At 48.8% G+C, this 27105-nt stretch overlaps 1 protein-coding gene across 35 annotated transcripts in view; it reads right to left on the reverse strand.

The window, feature by feature from the left end:
• MYO18A (myosin XVIIIA) overlaps positions 1-27105 on the reverse strand; it is a 768001-nt gene that overhangs the window by 313644 nt on the left and 427252 nt on the right. For all 35 annotated transcript variants that reach the window (XM_085649195.1, XM_085649183.1, XM_085649196.1 and 32 more), the window contains 4 exons: positions 26578-26719; positions 25872-26031; positions 23845-24031; positions 19500-19737 (listed from right to left, as the gene is read on the reverse strand). In XM_085649195.1, the coding sequence (XP_085505321.1) occupies positions 19500-19737; positions 23845-24031; positions 25872-26031; positions 26578-26719 (727 nt within the window). The remainder of the gene's footprint in view (positions 1-19499; positions 19738-23844; positions 24032-25871; positions 26032-26577; positions 26720-27105) is intronic.

The raw sequence follows: 27105 nt of genomic DNA on the forward strand, positions 1-27105 counted from the left end.
CTTCAGCACCCTCACACCTATCAAAATGTCACTCCTCAATGGGGTATTTCACGATTGTTTGAAGTCTGCAGCAGCACTATCATTTCTGGAAAAAAAAACGTCTGACTCCTCGTCTCCTTTCAGCGACTGGGAACACCCATCACCCAGCTGGTATTCTTTTCCAAAATCACTAAACACCTTGCTGTGCATTAAGAAGCTCACCTACTGCATACCCTCTAAGAACAGCCAACGAAATAGTTATCACTCAAGTCCCATCAACACGACTCTCTTCCCTTTTCACCCTCTTGAGCTTATCAGTAGCATTCAACACTGGTGACCACAACATGAACCTGCTCAGAATACTCCGGTCCCTCGGTATTTTGCTTCCCTTGGTATATCCAATCCGTTATTCTTAGCACTTGGACCAATCTTCCTTCCGCTCCTTTTCAGAGGGTGTCCCCACAGGCTCAGTATGTGTTCCTTTACTTTTCTCACCCTAAACATTCTCCCTGCTAGGAGCCATCGCCTCGTTTGGATTCTCTTCTATGCTTAGATGACTCCCAAATCTTCTCCGGTGTGTATGTCTGGGTATTTGTACAGCACAAACCTAGCTAGGAAGCACAGGAGCGCTGAACAACGGGTGGAGCCCAGGGGTGCGATTCATGGTAATTTACTAAGAGGCAAGTAACAAGCGTGGTCTCTTGTTGGGGAGGGGGTCACAGTGTTTCTTGAACGATGGTTCTGAAAGTTCTGATGTTGGTACGGATGCGGATCCATATCATCGGGGTGTAGACTGAGAAGGCTTGCTTTCTGTGATTTTATTTTTTGCATCTTCTCTTGGACTTCTCTTCCTCCTCAATTACAAATTCTACTTTCTATCTAACAGTTATCTGCCACCCGGAAGCAGCTAACAAGAGTGCAGTCGGGCCCAGATGTCCTAGAGGTCCACCGCAAATCACCTACGGCTGTCTGTTACTGTCCAAGAACGGAAGGACTCGGAGACATGTAACCCCGCATGCTGTTACAACGCAGTCGTAACAACGACCGCGCTGTGATAACGCACACCATTACCCCGCAAGTCGTTACAACGACTTGTGGTGGGGGGAGAAGGTGTTGGATTTAAAATCCAACTACCTCCCTGCAGTCCGCACAGACTGGAATTAGAATAGTAAATTTTACTATTCCAACATCTAGCGCCCCCCCTCCGCAAATCGTTGTTACGACTTGCGGGGATAATGGTATGCATTCTTACAACGCGGTCATTGTAACAACCGTGTTGTAACAACATGCGGGGTAATGGTATGCGGGAAAAAGAGGCATATTCAGTAGAAACACATCATCTCAGACGACCGTACTGGGGCCGCGTTCTTGCAGTCTGCTTGTTCATATACACCATCATGTTTTCACATCAGCCCACCTGAGCACTTAAAAGATGTCAACACGAGGGCCTACAGCACTGGTGCTGATGACCACCCCTTCAAGTGACCTTGAGCACAGCAATGAAGAGAGACATACATGGAGCCCTGCTATGGGCAGAGGGGCACGTCACCCACCATCTCCGCACTGTGAGGTGCATCAGCAGAGCCAAGACTAGCGTGGCACACTACAATGCAAATGATCCCAGGACAGTAACGGGTCACAGTGCGGCAGGTGGCTGCTGTCGGTCACAGCACTGACAGAGCTGTGCCTGGATCCAGTGTAGCAACAGCAGGGGAGCTGCAGGCCCAATCCGAGGTCCTCTGGCGGGGCTAGGAATAGGTCCCAGACCCAGTGCAGCAGGTGGCTGCATCTTGTCACAGCTGGGGTGCAATGACGGAGGTATGCCTAGGCCCCAGTGTAGTAACAGCAGGGGGCGCTGCAGGGCCTCACTGGGGTCCATTGGAGAGGGGTATGCACTGGTCCCTGTGAAGCAGTTAGCTGCTACTGCTCACAACTGAGGTGCATTGACAGAGATGTGTCTGGGGCTCAGAGTATTAACACCAGGGGGCGCTGTAGGTTACTGCCAAACAAATCCGACAATTACTGCTAGCAAGATTAAATGCTGGACTTCACAGCCCAAGTGTGTGTTTGCATGTAATTGCATCACGAAGGCTGGGTCCTTTCTTCAGAGGAGAGTGTTCGTATGGATCGCATTGGAATTAGAATTAAATTGATGCAGAAGGGATTCCAGCGGATTCTATGCCTCTTAATTTGTCATCAGCGCTATTGACTGCCGCCGCAGCTAATACCAGGCCGTGCGTCCTCCCAGCATTGATCAGTTTGTTGCAGCCACGCATTGATTTCAACTCAGCAACGGCGACGGCCGCTTCTGAATGTAATAATAAACAGCCGCCTTTAAATCAAGATGTTTGTATTGATAAATGTTTTATTTAAACACAAGTAAAGTGCCGATCCCATGCGAATGAAAGCCGCCAGCAACGCCTGGCGATGAAGAAAATCCTCACTGTGCCTTATTTAGACCAAGGACAAAGACCACCAGTGCGTTACACTGTTCTAAGCCCACGCAGTGACGTGCCCACACGAGCATGGAGGAAGGGGGCTTCCACCGACTGAGAACGTATCAGCCAGCGTCCCTTGTGCTGCACGTGTCGAGGCCACAGTGTGTGTGACGCACTCACGCGCGCGCGCGCCGCGCGCAACAGGCTGGCGGAGTGCCAAGCCCGTAGAGACTTAACTGCCGAACGTACAATCCTACATGCCTTGGATGAATGGCCCTATCTGCGGGCACTACTTCAAAAGATAGGCTTTGGTCCGAACTATCTGTCCTGGGTGCGGTTCCAATATAAAAATCTGATCGCCACTGTAAAAGTTAACGAGGCAGTCTCGGAAGAATTCGGTCTTGGCAGGGACACTCACTGTTATGTTCAAAGGGAACACCCCCCTGCTTACGCGAGGGTGGTCCAGGCTGTGACCCGGAAGGGCTTAGTTTAATAAATGGGGGCTGGACCGGATGATCCGGGTCAGTGCACCGAAGCGCAGTCAGAGCGTAGGTGTGTGTTAATTCTTCCTCCCCGATTCCGGAGCGCATGCTGCCCGCCTACCTGCTCGCTGTCTTTCCCAGTCCAGCATAGAACTCAACAACTGGCGACGAGGGGGTCTTTCCGGACTCTCGACCCACGACGGCTGGATCCTCGCTGCCTGACCCGCTCCGGTGGCGGCTGCCACACGGAGCGCTGCTCCTCGCACGTGCGTGCGTCTACGCGGCCTGCACCTGCCGCCTCTCTACATTCTCCCGGCTCCCGGTGCTGTGCTATCTTCCTCCTCGGCCCGCATCGGAGCTGCTGTCGTGCATCAAGCGCACGTGTGAGCGCTCTCGTCGTCCGGCCTGCTGCCTGGCTGCCTCATCACATGTGCCTGAGTCCTGGCGGTGCTGCACGGAAGGACGCCCCCCCCTACAGCCTACTCTTCCCGGTTAGTTCCTGTGTGTGTCTCTGCAGTGGCTTGCTGACCGCGGTGGCGGCATCGGTGTGACGCATAGGCTGCTGGGAGACGGCGGGGTGTTCGTGTCTGCTGATTCTCGCCCAGGGGGTCTAACCTGACAACTCCTATTGCCACGTGGGGCGTGCTCTCCGACGCTCGACGCCCGGTCCCTGAGGCCTGGATGCTGGAGTGCCTGTAGGCCGCAATTTGCCGCGGCCTGCGCCGGAAGTGCAGGGTTTGGCTGTCTTGCCTGCGTCCACCCCTGAAGCGCATCCTCTGTCGCGTCCAGGTCTGCCTGCACCTGCTGAATTGGACCTCCCGCCCAGTCGGCGGGAAGATGACGACGGTGCCCCCGGTTGAAGCGTTCGTAGTGGACGGCCCGCCGTCCGCCCAGGTAGCCAAGTGGAAAGAGTGGCTGGAGCGCCTGGAGAATTATTTTGCCGCAGTCGGCCTCAAGCCTGAACGACATCGGCCCATGCTCCTGCATCTGGGTGGTTCTGCAGTTCACCGACTGGCCAAATCCGTGGTGGAAACCGGCCCTCCCCACACCTATGCTACGCTCAAGGCAGCTCTGACCGCACATTTTGAACCCCTAGCGAATCCAGATTACGAACGTTTTCTCTTACGACAAGCTAGGCAACAACCGGAGGAATCAGTTGACACCTTCTATGCTCGTCTGAAAGAACTGGCAAGCACCTGTACCCTACCGGACACAGATGACGAGCTGCGGGCGCAGTTCATCCAAGGCTGTTCGTCCGTTAAGTTGAGAGAAAGGGTCCTCGAACTGCCCGGAATCTCCATGGCAGACATTCTCACCATGGGCCGGTCTAAGGAGTTGTCCAAAGTGCGCGCCGCACATATGGAGACGGCCCTCCAACGTCAAGTGAAAACAGAGCCGGTAAACGCGGTGGTGGCGACTACCTCGTAGAAAGCGTCTACAAAGAAGCCGGAACACGGAAAACCACCACCTTCGTCTCGTTCCTGCTACATGTGTGGAGGACCGTACCCACACCAAGGTCCATGCCCTGCGCAAGGAAAAAGGTGTTCGGCGTGTCGTCGTCTGAACCATCTAGCCAAAGTGTGCCGCTCGGCGGGACGTCAGCGGCAACAAAGTCGGCAGATCAATGCGGTGGATGCCCCTCAACAGGAAGCTGAGGAAGACGATATGGATGACGATGAGGACGAAGGCACGGTCCATGTAATTCACGCCCTACAGCCTGATGGATGTCTGAGACGAAGGGCACCGAAGTGTAACGTCAAGATTGCAGGGCATCTGACGCCGGTGCTGATTGACACAGGTGCGTCCATAAACATAATGGCCCAGTCCATGCTGAGATCCTTCCCGACACAGCCCGTCCTGAAGCCAACGTCCATACAGGTGTTTGCTTATGGCTCCGGCACACCACTCACTGTGGTAGGCGTCTTCACCACCGACATCGCCCACGAGGCCAACTCCGTCCGCACCAAAGTGTACGTCACCAAGGAGGGTACGGGAATGCTGTTGGGCTGTCGTACGGCGGAACATCTGCAACTGGTGGTTTTTGCATTCGCTGTGCACCTGGAGGATGTCGAGTCATTGGTGGAAGAATTTCGAGACCTGTTCGACGGAATTGGATGCCTAAAGGACCACCTGGTACGGCTGCACATAGACCAATCAGTACAACCAGTTGCTCTCAAGCATCGGAGAGTAGCGTTTCATCTGCGGCCGAAGGTCGAAGAGGAACTAAGAAAATTGGAGGCCGCTGACATCATTGAGAGAGTGGAAGGACCGACACCTTGGGTTTCCCCCATTGTGATAGCCCGAAAACCAAAACAACCAGGTGAAGTCAGAATATGCGTGGACATGCGTTTGCCGAACCACGCCATCAAGCGGGAACGCCATCTGACACCCACGGTCGACGACATTGTTGCGGAGGTCAGCGGATCGCGCTGGTTCTCGAAGATGGACCTTCGGGCGGGCTACCATCAACTCCTGCTGGATCCCGAGTCAAGGGCCATAACCACTTTCTCCACCCATGTGGGCCTGCGCCGCTACAAGCGCCTCAGTTTTGGGGTGTCCAGCGCGGCGGAAGTGTTTCAGGATACCATCAGAGGGGTGTTGGCTGGCCTCAGAGGAGTCATAAATGTCAGTGATGACATTCTTGTACATGCGCCGACTCTGGAGGAACACATGAACCGCCTACGATGCGTGTTCCGGAGACTCCAGGACAGTGGCCTCACGTTGCATCGCGAGAAGTGCGAATTCCTAAAAAAGGAAATAGCGTTCTTTGGATATCACTTCTCACAACAAGGAGTGTCGCCCGACCCTGCAAAAGTTCGTGACATCCAGACGGCACCTGCCCCGACCACAGTCACCGGAGTGAGAAGCTTCCTGGGCATGGTCACCTACTGTGGTCGATTCATCCGGAACCTCACGAATCTAACAGCGCCCCTACGGGACCTCACGAAGAACGCCGCGACATGGGAATGGGGCCCCATTCAAGAGAAGGCTTTTCAGGACACTAAACACGCTTTGTCCGCCGAAACCACCCTAGCGTACTTTGACCCCACCCGGGAGTCCGAACTGTCGGTGGATGCCAGTCCCATCGGTTTGGGGGCCGTGTTGTCCCAGAAGCAACTGGACGGTGAATGGGCCCCGGTAGCCTACGCGAGCCGAGCTCTGAAGGAAACTGAGCAAAGATACTCCCACATCGAAAAGGAGGCGATTGCAATACATTGGGGGTGTCGTCATTTCCACCTCTACCTATATGGGCAGCCATTCACGGTTCACACTGACCACAAACCGCTGATTCCTCTCTTCATGGGCGTGTCGTCGAAACCACCCCCAAGAATCGAAAAGTGGATCCTGCAGCTGCAGGAATATCAATTCAAAGTGGTCTACCGCCCGGGGACACAAAACCCGGCGGATTTCCTATCCAGACATGCCCGGCCAGTTACCCGAGAAGAGGAGTCTGAAGCGCAGGAGACGGAGGAGTATGTCAGGCTGGTGGTGGAACGATCTCGGCCCCTGCCTATCAGGCTCGAGGACATCCTGGAGGCGACCAAACGGGATGACTGCTGGGAGATAGTGATATCAGCGATTGGATCAGGAAGGTGGCATTCCCTGTTGGAGAACCTGACACACCGCACAGATGATGCACAATTGGCGTTAAAAGCTCTTCACAACGTCCGGTCCGAATTGGCCGTGTCCCCCGAGGGATGTCTGATGAGAGGCACGCGTCTGGTGATCCCCAGGTCATTACAGCAGCGAGTGGTGGACTTAGCTCACATCGCGCACCAAGGGGTGGTCAAGACAAAATCACGTCTGAGGAGCAAGGTGTGGTTCCCTGATCTGGACAGTGTGGTGGAGAGGACTGTCCGGTCCTGTGCGCTCTGCCAAGCGGTAGGCCCCGCGGATCCGCCGCCCCCAATCCTGACGGAAGACATACCTCCTCACCCGTGGCACCGGGTGAGTGCCGACTTTGGGAGCCTACCGGATGGCCGACACATGCTTGTCGTCATTGATGACTTTTCAAAATACCCCGAGGTTGAGATACTGGACTCCATTACTGCGAGCAACACCATACCTCGTTTCGAGAAAATTATGGCCAGCCATGGGCTAATCAAGGAGCTACGCACAGACAATGGTCCGCCATTCGCCAGCCATGAGTTCTCTGAATACCTCCGATCAAGAGGTGTCCGTCATGTGAAGATCACACCCCGGTGGCCACAGGCTAATGGTGAGGCCGAGCGTTTCATGCGCACCCTAAACAAAGTGCTCCGGATAGCAATGTCTCGAGAACAGAACATGGAGTGTGCCCTGTACAATTTCGTAAAAGAATACAGACTTACCCCTCATTCGACCACCATGGCCAGCCCTGGATTTTTGTGTAATCAACGGGTGCTGAATGATGTGTTTCCTCAGGTGACACCATCCTTGCCTGCATATCGTCAAGTATCCGAACGCCTCCGACAGAGGCGGGCTAAAAATGACCGAATGTCCCAGAGGCGTCATGCCAGGAGCAAAGCGTTGGTGGCCGGTGACCTGGTGCTGGTGAAGAATCGACATCCACGAGGGAAGTTCTCCCTTCCGTTTGAACCTGAGCCCTGGGTGATCCAGACAGTCAAGGGCACGATGGTCACTGCCCAGAGGGGTCACGAGACAGTCACCAGGAACATCTCCCAATTCAAAAAGTACCGGTGTCCGGCACAACCAAGTGAGATGGTGCCAGAGTCTGAGGGTGGCGAACCGACGGGCGACGCTCTCGACGAGGAGAGTGTTTCACCTGAGCCAGCACCCCCACTGCCCGGGGCAGCTGTGGAACATTCACCAGGGGCGGCTGGAGCTGAAGGCCGTAGAGATGGGAGCGAAGGTCGAGGTGGACACAGATATCATCTCCGAGCCAATCCAGCGGTGTCGTCTCGACTGAGAGGTTTTGTGATGGACTAAGGAAAAGAAATGCAGTGTTTTTCTCATTTTTTTTCTCTCTCTCTCTCTCTCTCTCTCTCTCTCTCTCTCTCTCTCTCTCTCTCTCTCTCCCTATCTCTCTCTCTCTCTCGCTCTGGACTGGAGCATCCTTCCAACCGGTGTTTGTGTTGTTTTGTTGTGCCATGATAAAGGAGGAATGTTATGTTCAAAGGGAACACCCCCCTGCTTACGCGAGGGTGGTCCAGGCTGTGACCCGGAAGGGCTTAGTTTAATAAATGGGGGCTGGACCGGATGATCCGGGTCAGTGCACCGAAGCGCAGTCAGAGCATAGGTGTGTGTTAATTCTTCCTCCCCGATTCCGGAGCGCATGCTGCCCGCCTACCTGCTCGCTGTCTTTCCCAGTCCAGCATAGAACTCAACACTCACCAGGGGTGCCCGGTATACCCCATACTTTTTTGCCGTGGCTGTGTAACCACTTGCAATTTGGATATACCAAGATGCTCTCATACGAGGGCTGCGGTGGGACCCTGGATAAGAAAATGGTGTATCCCTTTTACGCCGATGACATCCTGCTCTACCTGAGACTGCTCCATGCCCGAATCCTCCAGATTCTGGTGATTTTCGGGTCATACTGCAGGTCTCAGTATTAACTGCGGTAAATCGGTAGTATACCCCCTCTCACAGATGGCAGAAAGGAATCTGGAGTTATCCTCCCAGGTGGGCACCGGTGGGATTTAAATACCTGGGCATCTTTGTGACCACCGACAAGGAGTTATTTATCTGGGAAAACCTGACCAGGGTCCTGGATGACTACAGAAGGGATGTGGGTGGCTGGGGAAGGCTTCCGTTGTATTTTTAAAGCATTATACGTCTACAAAACAGACAAACCTACTATCTCAGGAAGTGAAGCTCTATTGATCTCCCGGACTCTTTTGTACACTTTTACCATGTTAGGAGCTTTGATCTATCGAGCCCTCCCTCCTGGTCAGCAACTAGTGCGCCTCCTTAATTGAGGGTTTATCCTCATTTATGGTAAAGCATACCAGTTTTACAATTATCAGAGATTTTTCTGTACATTTGGTCAACAAGGCATGTAAGACCGGCTTCCTCGCTCATTGAAGACCTCATGACCCTGGATATCCAGCCGATCAATAATGGCCGTAGTCGTGCAGTCGGCCACTTGCTCTACCCCCTTTTCTCCAATGAGAAGAACCTGCCAGCTGACCAGGCTCCACCCGTAGCCTGGTCTGACCACTATGCAGTCCCCTTCGCTCTTACGATGCCTGGTATACTTCGGCCCATCGAAGATTGTGGTAAACATCTGGAAAAGGGTGACAAATGCCCTGGGGTGGAACGGTAAAGTGACACTAGAAACCCCGCTGTGGGAGGTAGATGTACATAAGAGGGTGCACACGATGGGAAGTGGCGATCAGGGCAGGATTCTAGCTGATTCAGCTGAAGATTCTGCATCGGGCATACTACACCACGACTCCGATGTTGCATATGGGGAAAACAGAGCTGAACCTTTGCGCACGTGGGTGTCGATACAGAGGGACATTACACCATAAGATCTGGAGTTGCCTGAAGATTCAGGATTTTTGGAAAGGAGGGAGGGGTCGGCTCTCAGATACCCTGAACAATGCGATACACCTCACCCCACAACTGGTGGCCTTGAGATTGTGGGGAGATCAGACTCTGGAGCGCTACACGCTCCTCTTCTGTAACGTCGCTCTGATGGTGGCGCAACGTGACTTGATCCGGAGAGGGGGTAAGAAGTAAAACCCCATCTGTGCAGAAATGGGAGATGGGTATGGATTGGTGCATGAGGGCTGTGAAACTGCTGTACCAGGCGAGGGTTTGCCTGAAAAATTAGATCAAATCTGGGGCCCCTGGCGGGTGGCAGAGGATGTAGTCTCCTGGTAGCTCCAGGGAAGCAATGGCTGGTGGGATGGGCACACGGGGCAGAGCTGGTAGGTGTCTTTCCTAACGGAGAATGGTTTCACTCTACCGAACCACACTCCTGTTTTGGGGTCTGTTGTTATGCGATTAGAGACATGAGGGCATGCTGGAATGCAGATTGGGTTAGCGTGCCTTGCAAAGCTTTTTTTTCTTGTTGTACACCAAACGTTTGTGCGTTGTTGCCACTGCAGTGGGATTTCAGATGCAAAACGTAATAAAAAAAGAGTTGAGAAAAAAAAAAGAAGCACCAGGCACCGGCTGCATCTCAGATCAGGAACCGAGGTACAGATCTCTCCAAACACAAGCTGCCACCGAGCGCAGCAAGACTTTAGCCTGGGCCCATCTTAGAGACAGCTCGATATAGGCCCATCACATATGGTGACCAGACGTCCCAGTTTTTCATCATCTGTCCTGGCAAATTTCACTTAGTTCAACTCGTGTCCCGTTTTTAAGGAGTGTCAAGTGCACAAAGAGGGAGGAATGCTTTTATGTGTTCCAATGCACAATTAGTGTCAAGCCTTTTCAGAAATCAATTTAATTTACACCCGATTCTCTGTGTAAAAATTACATTTCATTTATACTCCTTAGTGTCTCTTTCTCTGTGTTTTCTATGTCGGCAAACTCTGTCTTAAGTAATTTGGTGGCCCTCGGTCAGCTCAAAAGTTGTAGTCCTCCTTCAATGTTTATTAAATGCTCCGGTATTTAGTTTACACAATCTGGTCACCTTACCATCATAGAGACAGCTCGTTCTTCATTGTATATGGAGTCTTTACCAGAGGGAGGAAAAGGCTGGGATAGGCAGGGGCGTTACGCTAGCTCCTGCAATGCAGGGCCCTCATTGAGCCCAAGATCAATGAATATCTGTGAGATATGGGAGACTCCGGGGCCCCTCATCACAATCTGAGAGGGTGGGGAGGGTACTGGGGGCCCGGAGGACCATTTTGCGTTACGCCACTGGAAATCTGCTTACATATAGAGCCAGAGAGTCGACGGCCGTGGCAACTGATATCCTGTGAAATAATCGGGAGAGAGAGACTGAATGAACTACTCCTCCCCCAACATCAACATCCTACTCCTCCCCCAACATCAACATCCTACTCCTCCCCCAACATCAACATCCTACTCCTCCCCCAACATCAACATTAATAATTCGGCTCTAACCCCACATATAACCACCACCTCCCATCAGCCCGACATCCCTACTGCCCCCTCTATCCTCACCTACATCACTACAGTACCTGACATAGCCGACTTTCAGACCCCTCCTCATCCAGTTTCTTCACTCCCCCCTCCATTGACATACACACAGAACGCGCTCAACTCAACGATCCCGACCACGACTCCCCCTTAAACGGCACAAAAGGCGCAACAACTCCTCCTGCACCCACAGTCCATCCATCTAATACGGCCATTCTCACTCCAGACTCCAGACTAGACGTGATATTATCAGCCCTTCAGCAAGTCAAAGCTGATATCCAAACCCTACACGACCTAATTATAAAGCAACCCAAGCTCACACGCACTAAACACGAATACAGATCATTCCCACACATCAAAAAATCTAGTCGCACCCAATCAATCAATCATGAAATTTGTATTGCGCACTACTCACCCGGAAGGGTCTCAAGGCGCATGAGGGAGGGGGTCTGCTACTGCTCGAACAGCCAGGTCTTGAGCTGTCTCCTGAGGCAAGGTGGTCCGGGGTCAGTCGCAGGTGGACGGGCAGGGAGTTCCATGTCTTAGCCGCCAGGTAGGAGAAGGATCTTCCTCCGGCGGTGGTTCTCTGGATGCGAGGGACGACGGCGAGGGCGAGGTTTGCAGATCGTAGCTGGCAGGTGGGCGTGTAGAAGGTCAGGCGGTCGTTGAGGTATCTTGGGCCAAGGTCGTGGAGGGATTTGTGTGCGTGGGTGAGGAGTCTGAACGTGATCCTCTTGTTGACGGGGAGCCAGTGCAGGTCTCTCAGATGGCTCGAGATGTGGCTGCGTCGGGGGACGTCCAGGATGAGTCGGGCGGAGGCGTTCTGGATATGTTGAAGTCTTTTCTGAAGCTTGGCTGTTGTACCGGCCTAGAGGGTGTTTCCGTAGTCTAGTTTGCTGGTGACGAGGGCCTGGGTGACCGTCTTCCTGGTCTCGGTCGGGATCCAGCGGAAGATCTTACGGAGCATGCGAAGGTTGTGGAAGCAGGCTGAGGATACGGCGTTGACTTGTCTGGTCATAGATAGGGAGGAGTCCAGGATGACGCCCAAGTTGCGTGCGTGGTACGTAGGCTTGGGTGCGGTGCCTAGGGCCGGGGGCCACCAGGAGTCGTCCCATGCGGAGGGCGACGGTCCCAGGATGAGGACTTCTGTCTTGTCCGTGTTCAATTTCAGGCGGCTGATGTCCATCCATTTGGCGACGTCTTTCATCCCTTCGTGTAGGCTGGTTTTGGCGGTGTCGGGGTCTCTGGTGAGGGAGAGAATCAGCTGGGTGTCATCGGCGTAGGAGATGATGTTGAGGTTGTGTTGGCGTGCGATGGCAGCGAGGGGTTTCATGTAGATGTTGAAGAGAGTGGGGCTGAGCGATGATCCTTGCGGGACGCCGCAGATGACTCCGGTGGCCTCAGAGAGGAAAGGAGGGAGGCGTACTCTCTGTGTTCTGCCGGAGAGGTATGAGATGATCCATTCCAGGGCCGTCCCTTGGATGCCGGTGTCGTTGAGGCGTTGGACTAGGGTGCGGTGGCAGACAGTGTCAAATGCTGCGGAGAGGTCTAGGAGGATGAGTGCCGCTGTTTCACCGTTGTCGAGCAGGACTCGGATGTCGTCGGTGGCTGCGATGAGGGCGGTCTCGGTGCTGTGGTTGGCTCTGAATCCGGACTGTGATGGGTCGAGGGATCCGTTCGTCTCGAGGAAGGCGGCCTCGTAAGCTCCCAAGATCATGTGTCCCCACGATGGAGCACAGTGCCTTACCCCAATGCCTTATCCCACCCAATCAGGATGAAAAAACGTTTATCAGCTAAAGAATTAGGGGCCCTACTTCGCTCTTACGAGCTATCTCACCTCCCACATAACTCTGTGCTCCCTGTTAACTTACATACAGATTCCCTAATCCAGTCTATCCCAATCAACACACACAGTGCCACTAGACACAACTCCAGAGGCATAGTTGAAAATAACCTCCCGAGAATCCCCCTCACAATCGAACCCACCATAGTATCCAACAAGACGCGGCTAAAATGTATGCTCCTAAACTGCAGGACCGCATCTAGACATGCAACTGATATAGCTGACATGCTACTCACTTACCAACCAGACATTCTAATCCTGACGGAAACATGGCTAAAGGAAGCATCTACTCCCATCATGGACATTCTGCTACCCCCTAACTATGACATCACCAGACTAGACAGAACTGATAGGCCAGGTGGTGGGATAGCCTGCATACATCAGAGCAATCGAACAGTGACCAACTCCCATGCCCCCGCTTTAACCTCCAGTGAATACCTCTGCTTAAACATCGCTAGCAATAACAAACAAATATGTACCGTACACACATTCTACCATCATCCTGGAGATAACCTCACATTCATAGAACACTACATGGATATTCTAGCGACAAATGACGGCCAACAAAATAAGCAAATATTCCTGGGGGACTTCAACCTTCACTGGGATGACCAGAAGGACCCAGGGGTAAACAGCCTCAAAGCTTTCCTCTCAGACCTTAATCTTAACCAAATATGTAACAGCCCTACACACGACAAAGACGCAACCCTCGACCTAGTAATTTCCAAAGTTGACTCCACACAGCTCGACTCGATCCTCCCCTGCGATTGGTCTGACCATTACGTCATTACATTCCAAGTCATGGAATCGGTTAAACGACTTCCAACACAACCCCTGAGAACAAAGATCTGGAAGAGAAACCAGAAAAACGTCGGCTCCGACCTTCTAACATCCTCTAATTCAAACTTACTATGTCCCGCGGAAGACCTAGCCGATGTTCAAGGGCTGACCAATCATTACTTTCACTGCATGAACAACCTACTAGACAAAATAGCCCCTCTTCAATTGAAAAGAACTACCACAAAAGACTCAAAACCTTGGTATGATGGTAGGCTAAATGAAGACAGACGCTCACTTAGAGTAATTGAACGACGTTGGAGATCCGCACCCTCAGCTGACCACCTCAAGCTACTAAGAACCACTAGAAACTCCTACTTTAGAAAGATCAGAAAATCTAAAACCGACTTCTTCAGGATTCAACTAGACCAAGCCAAGAACCGTCCCAAAAAACTATGAGATCTAATCAAAGCCTAAACCAAGAGCGCACCCATTCACCCCAAGGCTATCCCGGACACTCTACCCAATTGTGAGGAATTTGCCGCCTTCTTCACTTCAAAAACAGAATCCATAAAAACAGACCTACTCAAGGACCTCTTATCCCTCTCGAACATGCAAAAGAACTCATGAGAAAGGGGGTGGGAGCACACTGACTTCACATCGCAGCGTCATTACCTCTAGGCATCTTGGTCGATGTAGTTCATTGTTGTTAGCACAGGACAAAGTTCGAAAAATTACTTGGCTCAATTAATTTTCAAGGCGTATCCCTAGACATGTGTTTCTGGATTTCTCCGTCATCAGAGCCAAGAAACTTTTCGAACTTTGTCCTGTGCCAAAAACAATGAACTACATCTACCACGATGCTCAGAGGTAATGACGCTGCGATGTGAAGTCAGTGTGCTCCCACACCCTTTTTCATAATTTAAAAGGCTCCCTCGAGCCGCTTGAGCTGACGAGCTTGGGAGCGCCTGCATGCCCAGAGTGGAATTGTGCCTGAGAAAATTAAGCGGCAGCATGTCCAGCAACCTACTATTTTTTCCCTACTGATGACGGAGAAATCCAGAAACACGTGTCTAGGGATACGCTTTGAAAATTATGGTATTGAGCCAAGAAACTTTTTGAACTTTGTCCTGTGCCAAAAACAATGAACTACATCTACCACGATGCTCAGAGGTAATGACGCTGCGATGTGAAGTCAGTGTGCTCCCACCCCCTTTTTCATAATTTAAAAGGCTCCCTCGAGCCGCTTGAGTTGACGAGCTTGCGAGTGCCTGCATGCCCAGAGTGGAATTGTGCCTGAGAAAATTAAGCGGCAGCATGTCCAGCAACCTACTATTTTTTCCCTACTGATGACGGAGAAATCCAGAAACACGTGTCTAGGGATACGCTTTGAAAATTATGGTATTGAGCCAAGAAACTTTTCGAACTTTGTCCTGTGCCAAAAACAATGAACTACATCTACCACGATGCTCAGAGGTAATGACGCTGCGATGTGAAGTCAGTGTGCTCCCACCCCCTTTTTCATGCAAAAGAACTCATCACTGCCCCCGGCAGGTGCCCAAGCTAACTACTACACGAAATTCAACCTAAAAAACAAAGCAACTTGGTCCTACTTCAACACTTACAGTGAAGATACCATACTAAAGACGCTAACCGCTCTGAAACCCTCCAACCACTTCACAGACCCGCTTCCTGCTAACTACTTAAAATACTTCATTCCTCTGTTACTACTTCTCTGGACCAAGATTATAAATACCTCCCTCCTTCAAGGATCCATACCAGACATCCTGAAAATAGGTCAGGTATAACTATCGTCCGATATCCAACATACCTATGCTAGCCAAGCTCTTGGAAAAATGTGTTCACATGCAGCTGAACAGCCACATCGAACAATTCAACCTGCTGAACCAATTTCAATCAGGCTTCCGAGCAGGTCACAGTAATGAATCAGCCATGACTTGACGTCGCTCTAAAAATTCTGTACCAAAACGAAACCTGTTTACTATTCTTACTTGACCTGTCATCAGCATTTGACACCGTCAAACACGGCAACTTGCTAGAGCGCCTGAAACACAGAATGGGATTATCTGGAGCTGTATTTAACTGGTTTGCCAGGAGTTCCGCAGCTCCTCCCTCTCACCCACTCTTTTCAACCCTTTCATGGAACCACTCACAGAACTTCTCAGTCTCTCCAAGATTCACTTCCATATGTATGCAGACGACACCCAAATCTACATCAAGATCCACACACTTGAAGAAATCAAATCTCTCAACACAACACTACAAAAAACACAAACATGGCTGGCCGAAAACCATCTGAAACTAAACTCTCTCAAAACGGAGTTCCTCTTAATAACTTCCCCTAACAAAGCATCCACTATCCCGGACTGGATTAAGCACCTAACAGCTCTCAAAGGACAACCTCTCATTGTTGAATCAGCGAAATCGCTAGGTGTGACTCTGGACAGTAACCTAAAGATGCAGAAGCACATCAGCGCTTCAACAAAAGGAGCTAACTTCCACATGAAGACCCAGCGAAAACTGGAACCCTTCCTGCCAGCTTACGACTTCAAAGAAGCAGTTCAGGCCCTAGTAACCCCAAGAGTAGAATATGGGGCTGTAACCTTATGCAGCCTCACAAGGTCGTCGACAGCCCCACTAAGAGCCGCTATCATTCAGCTGCGAGACTCATCACTGACTCAAAGAGAACCTCTCACATTTCTCCAGACCTTAGAGCCCTCAACTGGCTACCGTCTGAAGCTAGAATTCATCTGAAAATTGCATGTAGGACGCACAAGGCCCTACACCACAATTCTCCGACATACCTAGCTCAGAAACTGGTGCTCTCTGCTGGTAATAGAGTCTACAGGAGTGCCAAGACTCTTCTACTGAAACCACAACGATTTGCCAAGAAAAAAACCTACAACCGATCCTTCTCTGGAATGGCTCCCAGGATCTGGAATGCTTTGCCCACAGAAACAAGACTGAATCCGTCCACTGCCTCCTTCGAAAAAAGAAGTGAAAGAGATTCTCATGGCTCAACTCACGTGAATTTACTCACTTATTAATGTATTTTGATTACTACTCTGTTTTATTGAGCTCCGTATTTTAATCGCTAGGTTTATACCTATTTGAGTATCGTATATATCTGAATCACCTATAATTGTGTTTGCTATGTCTATTCTTGTTTCCTACATCTGACATGTAAAGCGCTCTGATACCCGCAAGGGTCTTGTTCGCGCTATATAAAACCTTCAAATAAATAAACTTGGAGAATAAGCTCCTTCTAATACTCTACAGCAGCGATACTCAAAGTAAGGTGCACACCCTGAACTCATGTATTTCTAAGTCAGCTTATATGTGATAATGAAGAAAAAGGGGGGAAAGTAAACTTAGAGAATTGCCTAGGATCACACAATTTGGTTAAGTAACGAAACAGGGATTGATCCCAGGTTTTCAGGTTTTACATTGTGCAATTCAGCCGCTAGATGTACATGCTTTGCTTCCCCTACACCATTCCCAACCCCCTCGCCCCTACCACCACCCTGCTGGCATCAGTGGGGCCGTCGGTCACACCAGAGTAACATTTTTGGCCCCTGGAAAATGTTTGCAGGTACCCATGCACTACAGAGAGGAGCCCAGTATTGAATTTAGCCTGTGCTAGAAAGAAACCAGGCACTCTCTTAAGAAATGTTCTGGATTCGTAGGCGGTCAAGGCCTTGCATGGCACATTTGCCGCTTCGAAGAGGCTTTCAAAGCCCTGGAACTCAAACGCTGCATCGCCCCATCTCATTTCACTGCAACAGTCAAGGGGAATCTATGAAAGCGATCAGCTGCAGAAATCGTGAGATGCCCTCTGGCAGAACCCAGAATGCTGATCAGCTCACGCAAGTCCATGCTAACTGCACATTAAAGAAGGGTTTGAATGAAAACCATTGCCACACAGCTGCTATAGCCCCTATTAGTACAAACTATTATTTCTGAAAAGAACTCTCATTGTACGCCTCAGAGAGCCAAAACTCTTGCACATATAGAAAAGATGAGCACGTGCAGAAAGTCCAGAGATACGTATTTGAGAGCCCATGGACACATACATTAAATGTAAATGTTGGTTCAATGTTCCACCACTGGATTCTACGAGGCCGGGGATGATGAAGTTTCACTACTGATGGGTGCGGAAAGAAGGTGTACGAAAGCAGTTACACTATACAAAACACAAAGCAGGAGATGTATTTCACCAGTGCTAGAACCAATCCCACACAGGGCGGGAAAACACAAACAATTTTATTACCTCAACACATCTTTTTAAGCCACCCCTCAATTACATCCCATATTGTCAGTCTAGTTGATATCATTAAAATAGTGGGATACGTCAAATAAAAAATGCCCCTTAAAGCGTACAGTAAAATTGTGGAGACAAATGTAGAAAACATGTTCTGATCTCTCGCCAAGTAGCTTTGCTACCCTATGTATCAGACAGAGGTCTGGAGTACTCTTTCTTATCTGCTTGGGTTTAGAGTGCTTATCCTTCTGCAGCACGAAATCTCTTCTAGATTAAAATGCTTTGCGCAATTCCGCCTTCTAGTGGCTGGGTCCAGAAGTGCTTTGGTTTTCCTTAACATTTTCTTAGTTTTTAAGTGGGAGGCGACACAGGCGGAGCCCTTGTGTGACATCAACCGCACTCTTATAAGTAACTGGTTTCTGATTTGCACATGTATTATTAAATATGACAAAAACAGTTTCAACCTGCAATCTCCTCAGTGTTTCCTGCATCCCAGACCCTCATCTTTGCAACAATAAATGATAAGCTCAGTCTTTTATTTAATTGCCCCAATTACTGTACATTTGTGTCCAACATTGTGGTGAAACAACAGTTATAGAGTTGAACAGTGGAGCATAACAGGAGCCAATTCTGTACTATGGATCCTTTTTCAGCAAATCATCCTCGAAGGCTTTAAGAGGTCTACAACTGAGGCACACTAACTCGCTCCATATCACCCCATCAGCATCTTCTGAAATACCACGGACATACCCAAGTGTTGAGTGTGGTTAGGGGCCATGAGTCACAAGCCGTGGAGCCTTGATTGGGTTATGCTACCCCGCCCCCCCAATAACTGTAACAAAAAGCGCATTATTCTACAAGTATCCAGATCCTCTTCTTAGTGCCCCTACTCCCGAAACCCAATAGGCTCCACGTTAGGTCATGGCCAGAAGACTCTGGGAACAGAAACTGGCTTTGTCCAGGCCCTGCATTCAGCGCCCTCTTCCCTTGGAGCCAAGGTGGGGCAGAACCTCTGGCCCAGCTGAAGATACAGGGCTAGGCTGCAGCCACCCCCTGCATTCAGCTCCACTTCCCATGAACTCTGTTGAACATGGACACAAGCTTAGGGCTTTCAACATCTGTAGGTCTTTACAAAGGCTGCGTAACGAAAGAAGGGCATATTTACATATACTGTTTTCACGGTGTTCTGACCTCCGCATAAGCCAAGTTATAGAAACAAATCAGTTTGTTTTCCCAGGTTCATATTTCCTTCCTAGGCTATTTATAAAATATGTCCTCGGAAAATTACAAGCTGCACCAGATTCACGAAGCCACCAGCCTATGTGAAAACGTGTTCTCATACTTCAGGTAAGAAGCACTTGTAATTTCATTTTCTTCAGTTTGTTCTGGTCCCTAGAAGACATTGCTACCAACGCTCGCTACTAAAAAACTACCCATCAGCTAAGACCAGTAATGACACTATAAGCATCTCAAAGTTGTAGTTAATCTTACTATCACCAAGTTACATTTTAGGGTTTCTTTGGGGCATTACCCAATTCAGTATTGTCCAAGCCATGCCAGTGTATTGAAAAGGGTCTGGCACGTGATCCACCCACATCCCAGAAATATGCGGTGCAGGAGGCTGGTACACTCACCCTGTCGGTGCATGCGCAGGGCGTCGAGGAGTCTGGAGCCGCGGATCTGGGCCCGCAGCAGCGGCACGTCTAACTGCATGAGCTCGGCCACGCAGCTCTCCCCGGGAGGGTCCAGCTCGCCGGTGCTGATTCGGGTCGCCGGCACCACTTGGTTTTCGCTGTTGCTCACTTCGGCCTTGGGGAGGAAGCAGTGAACGAAGTGGATCTTGGATCTCCTTATGGTGTCGATGAGGGCATCCTGTGCAGTAGGTGAGGGGAGGAAAGCAGCAAGGGTTACACGGTGTTTTGTCATGGCGGGTTTAAGGAGAGTATTGAGGCATCCCCAAATACATGGGGTTTAAGGAGAGGACACAGTAGGAGCAGAGGTGAAAGCGTTCCGCCACTTGTATGCCAATATGGCGTCCGACATGTAGACAGATAGCAGGTAAAATACAAATCAACTGAAACCTAATCAGTTACTAACTGCTGATGAATTATTTAGGAATGTACATTACAAATTGCTATTTACTTTGGATTACATTTCCAAAAAATGTGATAAAGTCCTTGAATCTGGTAACATAATGGACATGATTAATACCTTAAAACATGCTTTTATACTATATATGTATTGTATCTTATTCAGCAGAAGAGTATTTTCATCAAAATGTATCACGTTCTCTCTAAAACCAAGTGGTATATTAAATATACTAAAGTATGCAAATCTCATCCTTCTTCTAATTTGAAAACAGAGGCCCTTCCCACTAGGAATCTGTAACAGAGGGTTAGAGCTTGTACTCCTCCAAGAGCCACCAGTGTGAAATAGGAAACCATGCCAGAAGGGCACCAATGGATGGAGGGTGGTGGAATCTACACAAAGTAAGTGGAGCGGTGAGCCCTAGCACCAGCTGTAACCTTTAAAGAGTGATATTTGTGGACTACTGTGTTTGTAATAATATGCCCAGGCCTGGGCATAGTTCACAGAGTTTTACTACGCAGAACTCCGCAAAGTGACAAAAAATCTCCACGGAGTTTCGCAAGTGCCAGAGTGCAGTGCGAACTGCCATTCGCACTGGTCTTCCTGCCTCTCAGGTAGAAAGTTCTACCCGAGTGGTAGCTTGCGCTCGTGAACTTACTGTTCACGAGCAGGGGAAACAAATCCGCTGCACTACGTGAAGCGGAGTTTTCTGCTCTTCGCAAGATCCGCGAAGCACAGAAAACTCTGCAAACTCATCGAACAGAGCGGAGTTCACCGCCTAGGCCTATGCCATCTTTTCATTGGCGGAGATGCAGAAGGCTTAAAAACATATATAGGCCATGCTGTGTTTACAACAAACTGATAATGTCTACTGGAGACAAAGTCTGATGCACGGAGCTATGCTGTGTGAGCTCTGCACTGAAGACATGCCCAGAGGCTGGACTGCTGATCTATGGTGAATCTGCTCACAGCTGATGGGGTATGAGAGCTCCTCTGCCACAAGGAAGCACTGCAGTGCAATAAGAATCTACTTACCCTGCGTGTCTGCTCCTCATCCTTCCTGAAACACTCCAGATAGCCGCCTACTGCCCTGCAGTAATCCAATTTACTCCAAGGTAAGACTGCTCTCTGTGGGGGATTAACTGGAACTACCTAGGAAACTCCCAAGTCTTTCCGGAATATGTTCATAGACTCTGCTACTGTACGATGAGTGCCAAAGTTCATTGGCAATGTCAAACAGCGACTTCCAGCAAATCGCATCTTGTTTTATGAAGATGCTTAGGTCCCAACTCTTGGTAAACAAGAAGATAGTTACTAGCATTTTTGTAACTTGTGCAGGCAGCGCAGACCAGAGAGCAATATTTGGCCTTTTATTATTATTATCTTTTGCAAAATGGCCGCCCAGCAATCTGAAACCATACTTCTGTGGGGAAAGACCCAAATATTCGCATACTAGAGTCTTTTGGGAAGCATTCACCTGTTTAGTTATTGTTCACTTGGCCCTTGTGCGTCTCAGCCCTAACAGCAGCATCACATTCTAATCTGATACAAAGGCAGCCAATTCTGTAGCTGGCAAATAATAATAACTAACATTTTAACATAGTCACGAGTAGCCACCACCATAGCTAGGCCATCTACCTACTTCCGAGAAGCAGCTAAGGGCTCTGCTCCGCCCATGTTTCCAAGGAAATATACAGGCTGAAAAAGCAGTTTGCCTAGATACCCGATGGACCAGGATACAAACTAAATGCCTCAAAAATATTTACTCAAATTGTTATGTTCTCTGTATATACACACTATCCCATTGTGCCTGGTTGCTGGACAAGGTTCACACCACATAAATCCTTCACTAAAAATGTAGTTATTTAGCAACATGTCAGAATACGATAAAACATATACAGCCTCATGCATCAAGCCAAAATCCAGTCGGTAAAATACCGAATCGCTAATAGCTCCCGGTATTGAGTTAAAAAAACCCAACCCAATGCATCAACCCAAAAGCAAGAATCGCTATTTAAGGAATCCTTAAATAGCGATTCCTTAAATAGGGATTCCTTAAATAGTGATTCCTTAAATAGGGATTCCTTAAATAGGGATTCCTTAAATAGGGATTCCTTAAATAGCGATTCCTTAAATAGCGATTCCTTAAATAGCGATTGCATTTAAGGAATCCCAAAGTGAGATTCCTTAAATGCAATGCATCAAAGTTAAAAAATTAGTGATTTCGCTAATAGGGGGAGCAAATTACCATGAAGATGAACTGCATGGTAATTTGCTAAAACTTTGAAAAATGCACTTTTGTGCATTTTTCAAAGTTTCATGTTGCGCACACACATGCCCTTAGAGCATGTGTGTGTGCAACATATGTGCACATATCAATTTCAGGGGTGCAATAGGGTGTCATTTTGACACCCTTGAAATTGCATGAGCAATTTGCGAGAACCTACTGGTCCTCGCTATTTGCTCATGCAATCTCCGATTCATTCCTATGGGCCTGGAGGCCCATAGGAATGATTGGGATGGCATTCCTTAATTGCTACTCGCAATTTGCTAGTAGCAATTAAGGAAAGTTAAGGAATCGCTATTTGAATAGCGATTCCTACATGCATAGCCTTTTGCTATTCCTTATTAGCGAATCCTTATTTTTCGCTAATAAGGAATCGCAAATGCCAATGTTGATGCATATGCCCCATAGAAGTTAAATCCTAATTCAGCAGCACTGCCCGAGAAGAGGTACCCAGACATTCACCGGGCCACTAATGTATGCAGACAAAGTTGTAAGACTGAGCAGGAAGGAAAAAAGATCTTGTGGACAAGAAAGACCCACCAGGTCGATCCAGCTTGTGCATTGATTCCTTACTCTTGGTGCACGGAGTCTACTTGGTCTCCAAGTTATACGTGCTCGTTCAATTGGGCTCTTTGCTTCAGCCGAAACCCAAGGTTCCATCTTTGTATCCAGACACCATGATCCGGTCAGTGAGGGCAATGGTTGGGTGTAGCATGAAGCACTATGTCCAATGATCAGACAACAGAGGAATTCAGGAAAAGGTAGATTAACTTTTTATCCCAAATGATAAATCTCAGTAACAAGGGGAATTTGAGGCAGTAGAAGGAAGCAGACAATGAAGCACATTTATAATCTGGGAACATCCTATGGGATAACAGAAGGGTTTGTTCTAACTGCAGAGATAAACATCCAAGCTGCAATGAGACAAGAAAGCACACTGCACTGTTTCTAGAGAGAAACACTCTAAGCATTAAAAGTTGCATTGGAAGTATACAGAGTGGAAATGGCAAAGACATGGCTTTTCTAGGTCACTGGAACGGATGGTGGATGCATCTTTGGCCTTGGAACTACATATGACGCACAGTGTTCAAATGTAATTGCCCAGTTTTCTACAAGTGCACCCAAGGGCGGTATTATACTTTTGTCCACTGTATGCACTTAAGGGAAATGAGGTACACAGATATAGAACAAATTTGGCCGGGATCACACAATGTGCCAAAGTATGGAAGTCTGGATTAAATCTTAACGGAAAAGCAAAGCAACTAAACATATTCTGCAGTCTTCCATGAAGAGTACATCAGAGCGTTCCATACAAAGGCTCTCATAGCATCTAGAGGCAGACAAGTATCAAGGAAACCAACTCCGAAAGAAGAGAGTTTATTCTGTAGCACAAGTCGTCCTGCAGTAGTTGGATATAAGAAAGAAAAAGAGATAGCCACAGTCGAGCAGGTAGGACCTCATGCCCAAGACTTACAGAAACAGAACCTGGACCATGGCAGGCAGACAGTTGGCTGAAGATTCAACCTCCTCTAGGGCTGCTCACCTCTCTCTGAACACCAACGTAACCACTCCTTGTTAACATGAGTGCACAAGGGCTCACTTACCACCTGCAGCTTGATCTGGATGCAGAGCGATTTCTTCTTCACCGCTGCCACGCCAGTTGTAAACGTCTTCCGCATGCTGGTTGCCCTCCGTAGAGCAAGCTGGGACCCGCCCTCCAGCCCAGCAATGGAGCCTGAGAGCACCATAGCAGACCCAGTTCTTCCGGCGAAAAGGCTGCTGATGATCTTCCTGCAGAACAACAAGGAGAACAGTTTTGAGAGACTTTATGTGTGTCTAAGGTATTTAATTAGCACAAAAGTAGACAAAAAATCAGTTGAGCTTTGTACAGGGTCAAACACAAAGATAAAATCAACGAGTGATAGGAGAGGTAGCTGGGTTATGGACGCTTAATCTGCTGTAGCTATCCTCATTTCCATAGAGCCAAGACGCCCAAGCGCATAAGTTGTGTTTTCTATATTACATTCATCCATTCATTAATGCATTGCGATGTCGTTTTCTTTAAAGAGGAGGCTTCAAGATCTGCCTAAATTAGAGTAGCATTAGGGTGGTCCTGAAGGATACAGGGCTGCTGTTCCAGATTTACGGTGCAAAGATGAAAAGGCCTGCTGCCTTGTTTTTACATTTTTCTTACACTTATTAGTCTGCAGTCTGTTGGTGGTCTGACTTCAGGTGTACTGAGAACTTCCAGAGATGGTGAGCTTGTCTGCCAAAGCAGGAGTGCTGGTCATGATCACTATGTAGTAGGTGCAACTGGTTTTGAAGATGGTGCAGGCCGGAAGAGAAGACAAGGGGGGGTGACATGATTATATGTCTTCATACCCTGGATGAGATGTGCTGTGGTGTGTAGGATGCCCTTAAGGAGTGCCAGTATGGAGTCTGGTATACCATGCAGCAGGACCTTACCACCATCCAGATGCTAGAGTACGAGGGCTTAAACATCAGTTCTGAAGTCACCTTCTGGAAGAAACGGTTTCACTTTCACTAAAGAGAGAGCTGATAACAGGCCGTCTTTTTTGTTAATCCGTTCCTCGAGAATAAGGTTGGTGTTCAGGATGAATCCAAGTGATTTGGTATATGGTAAAAGGTGTTTTTTGAAACTTCCAAGGTTCATGTAAATGAACCAGGTTTGTAGTGTTTCTTGTTTGTTATTCTTGGCAAATAACAGGAATTCTGTCTTGGCTGGGCTGATCTTCAGACGAGCGATGGACATCCAGGTCTGGATGATGTTTAGGCAACGTTTGAGGTTCGAGAAAGGGGTAAATAACCATAAAGATCACACATATTTCTTGTGCAACCTGTATTGCTTCTAAGAATAAGGGTAGAAACTCTCAATAGAATATGCAAGCTACACCCAACTAGGTGCCAATGTGTTCATGGCAGAAGTACGATACATGCACTGTACAATATGCAGTCTTAGCCAGACACCCTTATCACAATACGTAACCTTCTTTTAACTATGTGGCTCCATATTCTTGGCAGTAGCATGCTAGACACACCAAGTAGGATGTGTAGTTTTTACCTGTTCATGTGTCAGATATCTATGCCATAAGCAGGCGGGCATCCTTGAACAATACTTTACATTCTCCTGCCCGTGTGAATATGGCAGAAAACGTCTATACATCTTTTGACTATGTGGCTGCATATCATTAGCAGAAGTAGTGTAAGTACACTTTGTAGGATATGTAGCTTACTCCTGTGCATGCAAGGAGGTGCTCACTACAGAAGCAAGCTAGACACTCTTTGGAAGATATGTATCTTTCTCCTGCCCATGTGCCCGGGGGTCCATGCAAAAGAAGTCTATGCAACCTTTTCCTTTCCATGTGCTGTGATCCCCAAAGGGTTTCAGTCCATGAATTCATGTGTTTGACCGAAATGGTAACCTGAAATTGAAGCAGGTTTGGTAGATGATTATGGACAGCAGTTTCTAGAAATGAACGCTGGTGACCGAAGTGTGAGGCTAGCTTTGTGCGCTTTAGACAGCTATCAAGGGCAGTATGCACATAGTACAACAGCTGGACCTGGCACTTCAATAGGAGTATCATGCCTGCTGTTACCCAAGGCTGCTTACTTCTGAGAGTCTTGCAGGAGCGTGGCCGCTTGCTGGGAGGCCGGATTCTGCTTGACATGATTCAGCCATCCTGTGGCATCATACTCCACCCAGTTGGTGCCGTAGCTGTGACCCAGGAAGAAATGGCGTGCTTTATCACTCCGAAGCAACGGCTTATGACCTGAGAAAAGATGTTAAAATAGTTCAACAGAAGACAAGAAAAACAAAAAGGGTATCATGCAACCAGGTAGATACAAAAAGGGGATTCAGAAACAGGAATAAATACAAATTGTGCGATAGACCTGTAACTACTGGCAGAGGCAATTCTGTTAAAGAGTCATGTGGGATAGGATTGAATATGCTGGTATAGAAGGTTATGGTACAGGATAGGCTTGAATGAAGTGGTAGAGGTGGTTTTGCTGTGAGGTGGGAATAAGATGGGATTGTGTACAGAGGTTTTGTTGGTTGTGATGTTGACCCGGACTGATATGTAAAACAGTGGCAAGAGAGAGGCCTTTAATCACTGGCACTGTAGGCCCTGGTATTAGAGGATCATGTTTATATCACACAGGAAGCTCTGGACAGGACTGTATGCCTTGGAGTTGAAGGTTCTTGCATGAAACGAATACTCTGTGATTAGATGGGCCTGTGAGCAATGCTTCAAGGCACCAAAAGCAGCCCCTGCTGTATACATGTGCATCTCCTGCCATCCCAAGCCCCCTCTCACCTTTATCCTCCCCTTCCAGGGGTCCATAGTAGGTGAAAAGCCGTTCCAGGAGGGTGTCTTCTGTGCCACCTGGCTGCAGCGCCTCTTCTTCCAGGAGCCAAAGCAGACCCCGAGCTTCATCCGTCCGGGCCAACGTCCGTACCTAGAGTTTAAACAAGCACAAGACACAACATCAGCTCTTACAAGTGATTACAGTGTCCTGCTGCCACAGGGAGAGGACAAGCATGTCACCTGAGCTGACCATTCTCTACAATCAGAGAAACCCTTTTTGTATTATGTTTTTATATTTGTATTATATACAACCATACTATCAGAAATCAAGAGAGGTCACTGCAACGTATATGAAAATACCTACCGAAGACCTGTAGACTTCTAGTTGCACCACTGCATCAATCAGCAGCTTGAGGCCTATTCTTCAGAGGCCTTGTCACCCCCGCTCCAAGTTATCATGAGAATGTGTAGTCTTCATTAATCGGTTCCGCTTTGCTGTCACACCAGTGCTCAGGAGTTAGACATCAGTGTGCAGTC

This window comes from Triturus cristatus, chromosome 3_2 (assembly GCF_964204655.1).
Source record: "Triturus cristatus chromosome 3_2, aTriCri1.1, whole genome shotgun sequence".
NCBI lineage: Eukaryota > Metazoa > Chordata > Amphibia > Caudata > Salamandridae > Triturus > Triturus cristatus.